This window comes from Adiantum capillus-veneris, chromosome 5, assembly GCF_014529385.1.
Source record: "Adiantum capillus-veneris isolate H3 chromosome 5, ASM1452938v2, whole genome shotgun sequence".
Taxonomy (NCBI): Eukaryota; Viridiplantae; Streptophyta; class Polypodiopsida; order Polypodiales; family Pteridaceae; genus Adiantum; species Adiantum capillus-veneris.
The window spans coordinates 62714566-62727887 of NC_140935.1; the positions used below are offsets into that span (position 1 = coordinate 62714566).

Consider the following 13322-nt stretch of genomic DNA (forward strand, 5'->3'; position numbering starts at 1 on the left):
TTGTGTGCAACCAGAGAATATGCATCTACACTAAGTGACTGGGCATGCACGGTCTACGAATAGACTCACAAAAGTGCCAGATCACTTCTAATCTAGACTGACTAGACTGACTGAACGCTGATCATACTGTAGCTTGTCCACGGACACATAAAGTTGGATGTGTCACGTGACATCCCCTCCTTTTCAAATTCAGGTACTGGTACCAAACTGTATGGCGTCGAGGGAGATCGCCAATAGCATCCGGAATCCTGGAAAGGACTCTTCGCCGACCCACTCTGATGTGTGGGTCGTGCGGTACTTGAACTTCAGAAAGGTCTACAACGCTTGCTTCTTTGGGCCACGCCGAAAGCGACAAAATCTTTTGTGGCTCCTTTAATGCTTCAACTTTGTCGAGAGTCATGCTTCTTTCTTCTTCAAGAATCTCTATGGCTGAAAATTCCTGAAACCATTTTCAACACAAAACCATGAACATACCTATTCCATGTAAAGTGAGTGGAAAAAATCTTGTCTTCCTCAAAGACTGTGCATGCAATGTAGATGAACAAAGAGACGGAGTGTCAAACCGTTCACCACACACGCAAACAATGAGATCGAATCTTTCTCTTTTGATCTAAAGCAATCAACTGTGGCAATTCACAACGAAAATGCCCATGCTTGGTGCTCATACTTTCATGTGCTCGTTCTACGAATGTGTCGTGCCAAGGAAGAGACATGGAATGTGACTGCCTTGAATGCATACTTATCAGCTTTTCATGAACAATCCGCATACATCCATGCTCATTCATGAGTGAAACGTGTTCAACGTACAATATGTCATGCCTAGGAAAAGGGATCACATAAAGATGCTGACAAAAATACAGAAAACGATCACGAATGAAACACTCGTACAATGCGTGCGTATGAATCATGCGAACACATAATACTTCCTGTGAGGGTTCTTTGGACCTAGGCTCGAGGGCCAAGATCGATCCTTCGTGATTGATCGAATCTGCAATGAGGTTAGCTTCGCTAGAAAAAGTATCAACTAACTCATCCTTCTTATGAACAATCACATCTTCTTCACGCAACTCATCATGCTTGTGAGAAATCACATCTTGATCATCATGCAAATCATCATGCTTGTGAGAAATCACATCTTGTGCATGCAAATCATCATGCTTATCATTGTCATCCAAATCATCATGCTTGTCATTATCATCCAAATCATCATGCAAATCATTGGCATTCAAATCATCATGCTCATCATTATCATTCAATTCATCATGCTTCTCATAATCATGCAAATCCTGTTTGTCATGCTTTAGAGAAGAAGAGACTGAGAGAGTCTCCTTTTCCTAAATCTCTTGCATTTGTGCCTGCCCTTGAGACAAGAGTCGCAAGAACTCTTTCATGTATTGGTCGCTCTTTTCTTTTCTTGCTTGGTTCTCATGATCAAATTTGGCTTTACTTTCTTTTTCTTCCAAGTCGTACTGACGCTCTATGGCTACCATTTCTTCTTTGTAGACCATTTTGTCTGCTTCTCTTTGTGCTTTTCGTGCTTCGCTGTCTAACTTCATATCCATCACCATCTTGTCGAAAGCCTCCATAGGAGTTAGTGCAATCCTTGACGTAGATGGGAAAGGGGGAGGGTCGGAAAAACCTCCTGCTGGGGAAAATTCTTCTTCGCCTCTCATGCTCATCACCTCCAAGCGAAGTAGCTATTCCGCTTCGAGTGATGACTATCCACTGAAGTCGTGGGTTCTTGTGGGTTCTTGTGGTCTTGGGTTCTTAAGTTCACGAGGAACTTGGGTTCTTGCGGGTCTTGAGGTTCGTGAGGTTCTTGAGGTTCTTGAGGGTCTTCTTTTGCTTGCAATCTGTGTTCGAGAAGGACCTTCTCTTCACCCGAGTTCTGCTCTTTCCCACGAGCGCACCCCTTGGCGGCCTTGCGCTCATACAAAGGTTGCTTTTTCCCACCTCATGTTGATTGGCCGGCCGCTAAGTGCACGGTCCGCTCTCAATGAGTGAAAAGAGGCACAAGAGGAGACTGGACAAGCCCTTCTTTCTTGAGATTCCTGTCACTCTTCAAAAACACGATTAGGAATCGATACACCCAAGCGAACTTGGGTTCGTGCGACCGCAACAAGCAAAAAAAATTATGTGGTTCTTTTAGTTCTTTCCTTGAGTGATACAGAACACTGCCAAAGCTCTGATACCAATGTTAGGTGCAGCGGAATCAATGTTTGAACTTTGCTCAAGATGAGTGTTCCGAACTGTGCTCAAGGTTCCTTTTACTTATGGAAGGGAAAGCCTTCCGTTCCTTTAGTGAGAGAGTGCAATGGACACAAACAAAGTGAATGGACACTGTGCATGAAAATGTGAGAGACTGAGAGAGAGAGAGAGGGAGAAGAGAATACGACACCAGAGGCGTTGTCAAACCCTCCTCCGAAGGCCCCACTCTCTATGGCGAGAGCGGTCTACTTATGATGCACAAATCTCTACAATGCTTGGACTTGCCGACGATGAGGACGACGACGAGACGGGCTGAAATCTGAAATCGCTAAGGGCTGAAATCTACAAATCTTTATCTGCTGAATTTTGACTCTATGTCGGTGACGACGACGATGCAACGACGACGCGCTGAAAACGCAGATGCAACCAGAGGATATGCATCTACACTAAGTGACTGGGCATGCACGGTCTACGAATAGACTCACAAAAGTGCCAGATCACTTCTAATCTAGACTGACTGGACTGACTGAACCCTGATCATGCTGTAGCTTGTCCACGGACACATAGGGTTGGATGTGTCACGTGACATGACCCCGCTCTCATGAATAATTCGCCTATTCCTCTCTCTTCCTACTATACATGGAGGTGACATAGAAATGAGGGTATTCTTTATTGGTTTTCTATGACTCTATTTTGTATGTGGCAAGCCAAGGCAAATGGCAGTTGAATGCACTAGGAGGATAGAGCATTTGGAGTAGAGACAACACATAGTATCTCAAGAGAGACGAGCAAAGGTATCATCAGGTACTAGGAGGTGAGAGCTAGGAGCAGAGAAGCAAAGAGGAGGAGGAGAAGTCAACAGAGGTAGACAAAGGCTCCTAGATAAGTCTATTATAGGCACAGAGATCCTCCAAAGGATCCACCTCAACCTTTCCCCCTCCTTGATTATAGCAGACTCTTATTAGAAACGTTAAGGACATATTGGGTTCGCACCTCTGTAATGATCAGCTTTTACGTTCATCTTTAGGCTATGCCCTTGAGATGTTATTTTAGTCAAAAGATTTTTCAGAGAAATGAAATGATATTTCACGAGACCAATCTGTTACAAAATGAGAGAGCGAGAGAGAGAGAGAGAGAGAAATGAAATGAAATGAAATGATATATTAACGTCTTCAAAAGGCCAAAATGACCTATGAGACCATCAGATACGAAGTGGTGAATCTAATACAATGAGAGAGAAGAAGAAGAAGAAGAAGAGTTTTAACTTTTAACGTCGTAGGAAACTATCCCAAGAGACCTTAAAGATCTAGCCGACGAGGAGTTGAACTCAAGTCCTGTTATTCAAGAGGGAAATAGCATAACCAATCTACCACACTTGGGTGAGGTTATACCATTTTCCTTATTTTATTAGCGCGCGCACACACACACACCCGAGAAGAAGAGAGTTTTAACGTTGTAGGCAGGGTTGCCCTCGTACAGCGTCGACGTACGGAACGATTCGTACGTATCGTTTCGTTTCGTTCCGTTCCGTACGACTCGTACGTTCCGTACATGACTCGTCCGTTTTGTTTTGTTTTTCTTTTTTTTTTTGCGGTGAGAGAGAGAGAAATGAAATGATATTTTACGAGACCAATCTGTTACAAAATGAGAGAGAGAGAGAGAGAGAGAGAGAGAGAGAGAGAGAGAGAGAGAGAGAGAGAGAAATGAAATGATATATTAACGTCTTCAAAAGGCCAAAATGACCTATGAGACCATCAGATACGAAGTGGTGAATCTAATACAATGAGAGAGACGAAGAAGAAGAAGAAGAGTTTTAACGTCGTAGGAAATTATCCCAAGAGACCTTAAAGATCTAGCCGACGAGGAGTTGAACTCAAGTCCTGTTATTCAAGAGGGAAATGGCATAACCAATCTACCACACTTGGGTGAGGTTATACCATTTTCCTTATTTTATTAGCGCGCGCGCACACACACACACACCCGAGAAGAAGAGAGTTTTAACGTCGTAGGCAGGGTTGCCCTCGTACGGCATCGGCGTACGGAACGATTCGTACGTTTCGTTCCGTTCCGCACGACTCGTACGTTCCGTACATGACTCGTCCGTTTTGTTTTGTTTTTCTTTTTTTTTGCGGTGATTTGTGGGGTGGGATCGTTTCACAATTTCGACTGCATTTGACCAAGAGCCCAATGACTGCGTTGGCTCATACAACCATGACCAATGTGCGACGAGGCTCGGGTAGCGGATCTACTATGGCCGCCAGCACTTGGAGATCACGATTCTTCTTTTTTCGAACCTTGCCATTTCCAATGTCCATGGATAGATCTTCTATGTTCTAACTTGTAAGACTTAAGTTGCAAGTACTTAGTACTAAGTACTAAGGTCTATGTCATGACTCATATGATCTATCATGTTCTAACTTGTTTAGTCTCTCTTGTAGTGTGTAAGATGTACGATTTTTTTTGCATCGTACGTTACGTCAACGTACGGCTAATTTTTTTAGTTCGATTAGTACGGCACGGCTTCGTACGTGTACCCGTCGTACGTGACCGTACGTGTCAACCTTGGTCGTAGGAAACTATCCCAAGAGACCTTAAAGATCTAGCCGGTGAGGAGTTGAACTCAAGACCTGTTATTCAAGAGGGAAATGGCATAACCAATCTACCACACTTGGGGAATGAAATGAAATGAAATGATATATTAACGTCTTCAAAAGGCCAAAATGACATATGAGACCAAGCTGTTACAACATAGTGATTCTGATACCATGTCTGGAATCAAAAGAACTGAAACAAAAAATACAACTACTACAAACTGGGACTGTATGGATGTGATATCTAATACAAAAGGTGCCCAGTACAATGGGGGGGGGGGGGGGGAGAGATATGGTAGAGATCCATCCTCATCTGCACTCTGGGCGTCAAGAAAGTATGGCTCGAATCCTTTGCTGTAGTCTCCGTCGATACTCTATAGCTCCTTTCCTCAATCGCGGTTGTCTAGACCTCCCTAGCTCCAATGCTCGGTCTATGAGAATGCCAGTAGTGGTACTATAAGTGCGGGCAAAGCTCTGCAATAGTGGCTGCTTCTCTGGGTGTCCATGTCACCAGCGTGTGACTACTATCTATCCTTTTTGTTGATTTCTTTCTTATTATTTATTTACTTTCACTTTTTGGAAACACCCCTCGAGAAATCTAACTGCCCTGCATTGCATAGCTAGTGTGGAACTGTCCAAAGGGAGTCCAGGCCTGAGGGCAAGAGAGCACTAAGGTTGGACAAAGACTATGGTTAGCCAAAGTGGGGTCATTGACTAGCCAAAGTGGAATCCTTTGCAACAGAGGCTACATTTCAGTTCTGGGTGTGGCTGCAGTGTACAAAGAGGGTCGGATGACCTAGAAAGATACAATGGCAGCATCTCCTAAAATTTAGGGAACTGCTATTTTGGGACCTGAAAATGTCTTCGCGTCATTACGTGCAGTTTGACATGGGGATCGTTTTGTTACTCTGTGGCCAAGTCAACAGAGGCTGCAGGTGAGATACTTTTAGACCCGAGGATCTAAAGCGGGAAAATGCACAAATGAGTGACACTTGGCACTCTGAGGCCAGTTTACTACTTATAGAGAAGTTTACTACTTATAGAGAAGGCAAAAACGTGATTTATAGCTAGGAGGCTCATTTTGCAAGTCTCTTGTCACAGGTTAAGAGCTATGGAGTGCTTGCTTTCCCTCTTATGCACAGTGCGGTGCCAGGAGTGATGCCCTGCAGGCTACGCAATGCCCTCTCTCTCCCCTTTGGCAGTATGTTATGCCCCTCTAGTGGGCTTTTCAATTGACCAATGTACAGTTGTGTGGGTTCATGCGCGATTGCCGAGGCAAGAGCCTCTTGCACAGGTACTGGATTAGCTAGCGGCTAATCCCCCGCAGGTACAGGTGAATTCGGAGAGGTTTCACGCCAGAAATCTCGTCTGATTCAAAGGGCAAGCAGCCCTACAGGTGCGGGAGCTCGAGGACATGCTACGGATGCGACCGGCACGCGAAACGGAGCCCGAAACAGCAAATTACAGCCTGCTGTGTATTTTTGCAGGTTTAGTGTTTTGGCCCTAAACGGTCCCTAATACCCCCAGGAGGTGCAGGGATGCGAGGGGACCGTTGTACAGGTGATCTGGCGCATTTTCGGGGCTGAAAACAGAGAATTCAGCATGCTGCAGATTCTCGCCAGGTTTTGCAAAGTGCCCGTATGCGTCAGGAAAGTCAATCAATGCGTGGGAATACTGACTGTGAAGGATCCTAGTACGGTTATGCTGCCGAAATCGGGCCGGAACAGTTGAAATACAGCCAAGTTTGTGCGGGGCATCTTGTAGGGAACCACAACGTTTATTCCCTCTTTTGAACAATAAAGAAATACCGAAAGGTAGGGGCCAATTTGGTGTCGGTCTACTTATACAGGTGCAATCTAGCAGCCTGTATCCCTCTCCCCTTTGTTGTGTCTTGAAAGTACAGGTAAAGTGGGCGACAAATTAAATGGGTGAAAGCAAATAAAGTTTAAGTCTAAAGTCTACTGCCCTTTTTGAAAGTACAGGCCGGTTTCATGGTTCCATCCCCGAGATTAAATCACTTTTTCCCATAGAAGTGAGCCTTGGTTAGGTTGGGCTTGAAGACACAGGGGATCATAGACCAGACACAGGAAATAGCAATTATGGCTGATAGACCAGATGATGTGACTGAAGAGGTTTCCTCTTCACAGGGCCAACAGACACATGAAGTGGGTGAGTCCTCAAGACCACCACAGACGGATGATGATATATTCAAGACCCAGTTGGCTACTGCTGTGGCTATGTTCACACAGAGTGATGCAAAACCCGAGGTTTTTAGCCTTTCTGCAACCTTCTCTTCCGTCTCAGCAAGTTGGGTCACTGGATCATATTCAAAAGCCTGTTAAGGCTCAAGCACAGGTGATTCATACTGCAGAGTCAATGGAAACACCTGTACACTTGACGGAGAACATGCAGTCTCCACAACCTATGCCTAAGGTGCAAGAACAGGTGGCTCAAATGCCAGTCTTTCAAGCTGTACCAGTTCAGCCCGCCACCTTTCAGCAGCCTATAGCTGGTTCTAATGGGCAGGGAAGCAACCTACAGGTTATGCAACAGGTCTTCCCACCACCTTCAGTACACCCTGGCTATTTTGGAGGTGGATCGGTATTCCAGAGCATGGCTGGTCATGCACCTAGAAATCAGTTTTACATGCCAGGAACAGTTTTTGGAGGTGCTCAAACGATGATGCCTAACCCCATGTATGGTGTCACGGGCATGCTACCAGGGTTTCAGAGCACTCAGGGTCAATTTGGGATGCCACAGGCAAATTTTGGTATGGCTGGAATTACAAATCAGCAGCCAAATATGGTATTCCCAGGTCAACTTAATTGCGGTCAGGGAACACAAATGAACCCTAACAGTGTTCCCATGTTTCTGTCACTTCCATATAACAATTTGACGCCGCTAGAGAGGCCAACTCCGTACAAAGAAGGTGGCAAAGGTGTGTCTTTCACACCTTTACAGGGTTTGATGACAGGAAGAAGGCTCTCTCATTCCTCCAGCAGTTTGACAAGGCCTATGCAGGGGGAAACTTTACAGAGGCTTCAAAGGTCCGCAAGGCAGCCACTTTCTTGACAAGGAATGCGGGACAATGGTGGACAACTTTATTGCTTCAAGGGCAAGCTCCGTCCACATGGATTTACTTCAAGCAGATTTTTGCAGCAGCATGGTTATCTCATGACTTTGAAGCAGATGTCATGACAGAATGGCACCAGCTTAATGTTGCGACTTGCAGAAATCTGGATGATTACAATCAGAAGTTTTGGAAAACTTTACTCCCAGTAACTTCCTATAGGTTTGTGCCATTGACAGAACAGATTGAAAAATACTGTTGTGGCCTACCTAAAGGATTGAGAAAGTACTGTACGAAGACAAAAGTCACTACTTTGACGCAGCTCATCGAGGTAGCAAACACTTGCAATGGTTTGCTCAAGGGAGAAGATTGTGAATTTAACAATGGCGTCAAGGCAGGATCAGGCAAGAAAAATTCAGCCAAGAAGCACGTTCCCAATGAGTCTCCTAAAGGGACTCGGTAGTCAGCCAACGCAGGGAAAGATAAAGCTACGGCTGAATCAAAAAAGGGACCACCAAATAAATGGAAAAGACGTTTTCCTCGCAAGTCAGAAGAGCAAAAGAAGGTCCTGAGGACAGAGAACAAATGCTTTATATGTGAGCAGCCTGGCCACATTGCTTACAATTGTCCTACAAAGAAAAGGCCAGCTGATTCTGATGACAAGGAAGACAAGAAAGGAAAGAAGCCCATGGCTGGTCTAGTGCCAGATATGGTGGGCGACAAGCCAAATTCAGATGCAAGTGAGCTTTGCAGAGCATGGGGAAAGGTCAAGGATCCAACAGTGCTTATCTTCTTTGACCCAGGGGCCAAAGCCAACTTTATTTCCCCATAATTGGCTTCAAAGTTGGGAATCAGACCTGAAGAGATGGGGTATACAGCAGAGGCAGGTTTGGCATGTCCTGGCCATACAGAGGCTGTGACACCCATCATTGGAAAATTGCGCCTACATATCCAGTCCTATGTAGATGCTGCAGAATTTTACATCATGCCACTGGACGGATGTGATGTGTTGTTAGGTATTCCTTGGTTGTTTCGTGTACAGGGAATCATGGATGCCTACAACAAAAAGATCACTGTACAGAGCAGGGGAAAGACTCACATTCTGGATGTAAAGCTTAAAGGGGAGTCTATTCCCACTGTATCAGCTTCTGCTATTACTTCTGTAATGAAAAAGCATCTTTCTGCGTACTTGGTTTTTGCACGTGAAGTGTCAGATTGTGATGAATCAAATTTATCTGTGCTAGATAAAGAAAGGTCAATGTTTTTACAACAGTATAGTGACTGTTTTTCCGATTCATTACCGTCTCAATTACCGCCAGAGAGACCCGAGGACCATGCGATAGATTTGGTGCCAGGCAGTAGCCCACCAAATAAGCCTCCGTACCATATGTCAAAGTAGGTGCTAATCTCCTGATCCACTATGGTGTGGTGTTAAACACCATAACCTTGGTTTTACCAAGGTTTACATACAACCCACTATCCTCTACAAAACTATGTAGCGCGTCCAAATGTCGTTTCATACCCTCTGGTGAGTCAGATATCAACACAATATCATCAGCATATAACAACAATGGGATCCACGTCCCTGCCAGCTGGGCACCTCTGTCACCCTCTCTGTCAATGTAATCAGACACCTCATCAACATACATACCAAATAGAGTAGGAGACAATGGGCAGCCCTCTTTCGCCCCAATAGTAGAGTGAACTAAATCAGATACCCCTTCCAGAGTGCATACATGTCCCAGCACTAATTTGTACAAAGCCATAATCCTCCAAATCAACTTTATGGACACCCCCATCTCCTGTAGTCTACGCATCAATCGAGCTCTCGGTACCATGTCAAATGATTTGCGGAAATCCACAAAGCTACAATAAATCCGTCTCCCATGTGACATGCCCTCCTCAATGATGGCTCTGAGTGTCAAAATACGATCAAGAGTGAAACCGGTTGGACCCTTTGCTCATACACCCTCACCCTCTGCCCAATTACTCGAGTGTTGCTCAAGAATGGACGCATACAACCGTGCCAATGTGTGTCCAACCATAATAGTGCGGTAGTTCCGACGCTCTGTAGGATCACCTTCCTTGAAGATAGGCACAATAGTAGACAACCTCCAAGTCTCAAGTAACCCCTCATACATGGCACGATTGAGCAACACTCCAAGAACCTCCATCAGCATATCCCTAGCATGTATAAAGTGCTCCGCTACTAGACCGTCATGATCATATGCCCTCCCGGTCCTCATCTTGTCAATGGCCCTCTGTACCATCCCAGTGGTAAAGAAGGTGCTCGTAGTTGGGCATGGCTCTGTAGGGTCTCGAAGGGGTTCCTGTCGTATATAACGATGTCGCATATTGGCCCCACACATCAGGTGAAGTGATCACTGGGGAAGGGGAGTGCTCATGAAAGAGTCGCCATGCCTCTCCTGAGTCCCTACTCAAGAACATTTGATATAAGTCTCGCTCCATCTCAGCCAGGTAAGCTCGCTTCTTCCGTCGCACAAGGTGCCGAGAAGCAATCTAAGTGATGACTCCTAAAAGAGATCCCTCTAAAGCTGGGCTCTCATCTCTCTGCACTCCTCATCATACCAACTATTATGGGGCATGCTCCCAGAATGTCGTCTCCTGCCTGGCTGAGTGTGTGGGTATGCCATTGATGCAGCACCATGCAGTGTCTCAACCAGTAGAGTGGTGCACTCCTCCACTGAGAGGCATGTACCAGTTGTGCCTTTCCCCCAAATCTCCTCTATATAAATGGAATCACTCTCTGGTGTGAATGTATAATGGGTGTGTGACCTTCCTCCTGATGTCTGGGCTGTACTATACTGAAATGAAACGGACAGTGTCAAGAGAGCATGATCCACTGCTACGCCAAGTGGCATGGCTCCCACTGTGAAATCCTATATGCAAGGGACAAAACTCGGCTGTGTCATAACATAGTCCACTGTACTGGCCCCATGTCTGTGTGGAAAGCATGTGAAACTGGCTGCTCCAGGAAATCGCTATAAGCCATTGAGTATGGCTAACCCATGTGTAATTGTCATCTCCATGAGGTATCTCCCATACTCCGTCTGCTCTTTGTCATGTGAGCGTCTGTCAAGCCCCAACTCACCCACATCCATCTCTCTAAGCATCTCATCTTGAAGTGTCGTAGAAGACTGTTTGAGAGTTTCCTATTCGGGCATTGAAGTCCCCTAGGAGAATGATATCACCATCCCTAGAAAACTCCCATATGTCATCGTCTAGTATAGAGAAAGGCAACTTCCCTCTAGATGCAGCATATACTGACGTACCGGAAGGAAAGTAATATATGGCAATGTATAGAAATCGACTTGTGTCAGCTCTCAATCTCATCCACATGTATCTAGCGTGCTCATCTCTCCGTACAATATGTAGTAGTGGCTGTAGCTCCTCTCTAAATAGCACTGCTACTCCTCCTGAACCTCTACTCCCATGCTCAGATCTTGTAGCTTTCCTGTGCGTTGTCTCCCATCTATATCCCACCACATGTGGCATCACCTGTCCAGGGGCCTGGTGAGTCTCTGTGAAGAATACAATGTCCCTGTCTATGAAACTATCCTCAAATGCACCAACGTCCAACCTCATAGACCCATTACAATTCCAAGTAGCAATCTTCAATGTGGTCCCATAGGTCTCGCACAGCCATGCAACGCGCCGCTCTACAATCACCACCCAACATTCTCTGTAGAAGGCTATCTTTCCCTTCCCCTTGCCGCTGCAATCTCTGGCATTACCTCTCTCATATGTGCAAGCTATGAGAGAGTAAGGTCATCGCCTTGGAAAATACCTGTCTTCTTGAGAGTAGGCCTCTTCCTCAAGAATTCCTCTTCTCTTCCAAGGAGGGGAAGAGTAGTATGAGAGCTCTCTCCTTTGAAGACTCTCTCAGGCCATCACTTTTCTTGCCTATTCTCCATGAGAGGTCCACTTTTTTGTGGGGCACGCTTGTTTTTTGTAACTGCTGCTTTTTTAATTCTTGGTTGGGCGTCCCTTAAACTATAGTCTAAACTGATGTAATTCATTGAATGGGAAGCCAATTTTATTCTGAAAAGTGGGCCAAGAGGTTATCTATCACATTCTATGCACCACACACACTTGTCCACGCATCTCTAGATGCAATTTCACGCAAACATGCATGCAAAAACACACTTAAATGGAAATATGTGTGCTCCATAGTCTAAGGAATCCACTTTCATCTAGGTGCTTGTTCTAGCGTGCCATCTACTTTTGAGTCTGTGCATCTTCTATCTACCAGAACTCCTGAAAATTTTGTTAAGAATGCTGTGGAGCATCAAGAATATATGTTATGATATCTTCTATAAACCTGTTCTATGGTGCAAACGAATCATGGTTCTAATAACTTCTATTAAATCTGTTCTATGGCTTTTTTTCTAAAATCATGGTATATTCCCTTTGCAATGCTTTAGCCACTTACAGCACATCAGGAGAACCCATTTCGATATTCACTACATCAGTCCGCTACTTTAACTGCAAAAAATACAATTCGCAATGCCCTAGCCATTTATGGTGCATCAATAATGTCCTTATGAATATTTATTGGATCCAAATCACTGTGTGAACACAGAATAACTTCCTACTGCAAAAATAGCTAATGTGGGAAGCACACACGAAAATCTACAAACCTGTGTAATATGTTCCAGCCACCAGGTAAATGTGTTGGCTTAACTGCTTCTACAAATACGGATCTCCACATTTGACAAAATTGATCAATGCCATCTTCTCCTTCCCTCTCCAGAATCATCTGTACAACTTTCTTGCCATGAGGCCCATGACCCAATAACGAGACCCTCTGCTTTTGACTTTTAGCCAAAGATGCAAGCTTCTCTACTGGAGTGGCCTCACCACCTTCAATGCCCACTTCGTTAAACAAGTCCTGCTCCTCATCAATGTCTTTTACTGTAGCTATTATTTCATTATATGGAATGATACCTCCCAAATCTTGACAACAAGCAGTGTCGTCAGTCCGCAAAGGAGGATCTGCACCATCAGATCTATTATCCTCAGATTCTTCTTTTTCTGTGCCTTTCTCCATGACCGTTTCATTCCATACCAAGTTGTCGCTTGCTACTGTTATTTCTTCTAGATCTTGTGAAACCCCTCTTTCAATAGAAAGATTGTTAGTGCTTGCAAGATGGGGTGCATTCTTCTCCTCTTCTTTCATGTCAACACAATTTAAGTTGGCTGTGCAATCTCCAACGTCCTCAGACCGAATGATCTTATCTGCAGCTACACCTTTCCTCCTTTGACGGCGGCTTGAATCTCTTAGTCCTCTGCCAACAAGAGCAGCAGCCGTTATATCCTCTTGGGAGATTACTCTTCCCCCATAATAAGCTTGCACAACCTGCCATCGTAAAGAAAAGAAACAAGAAAACTGGAATCAGTAAAAGAATATACACTGGTACCATCATACAAAA

The 13322-nt window shown here is 44.9% G+C and overlaps 1 protein-coding gene across 8 annotated transcripts in view; it reads right to left on the reverse strand.

Annotated features, from left to right (window-relative positions):
- LOC147457415 (Polynucleotidyl transferase, ribonuclease H fold protein with HRDC domain-containing protein) overlaps window positions 1-13322 on the reverse strand; it is a 69613-nt gene that overhangs the window by 17739 nt on the left and 38552 nt on the right. For all 8 annotated transcript variants that reach the window (XM_086512288.1, XM_086512287.1, XM_086512289.1 and 5 more), the window contains one exon: window positions 12531-13249. In XM_086512288.1, the coding sequence (XP_086368414.1) occupies window positions 12531-13249 (719 nt within the window). The remainder of the gene's footprint in view (window positions 1-12530; window positions 13250-13322) is intronic.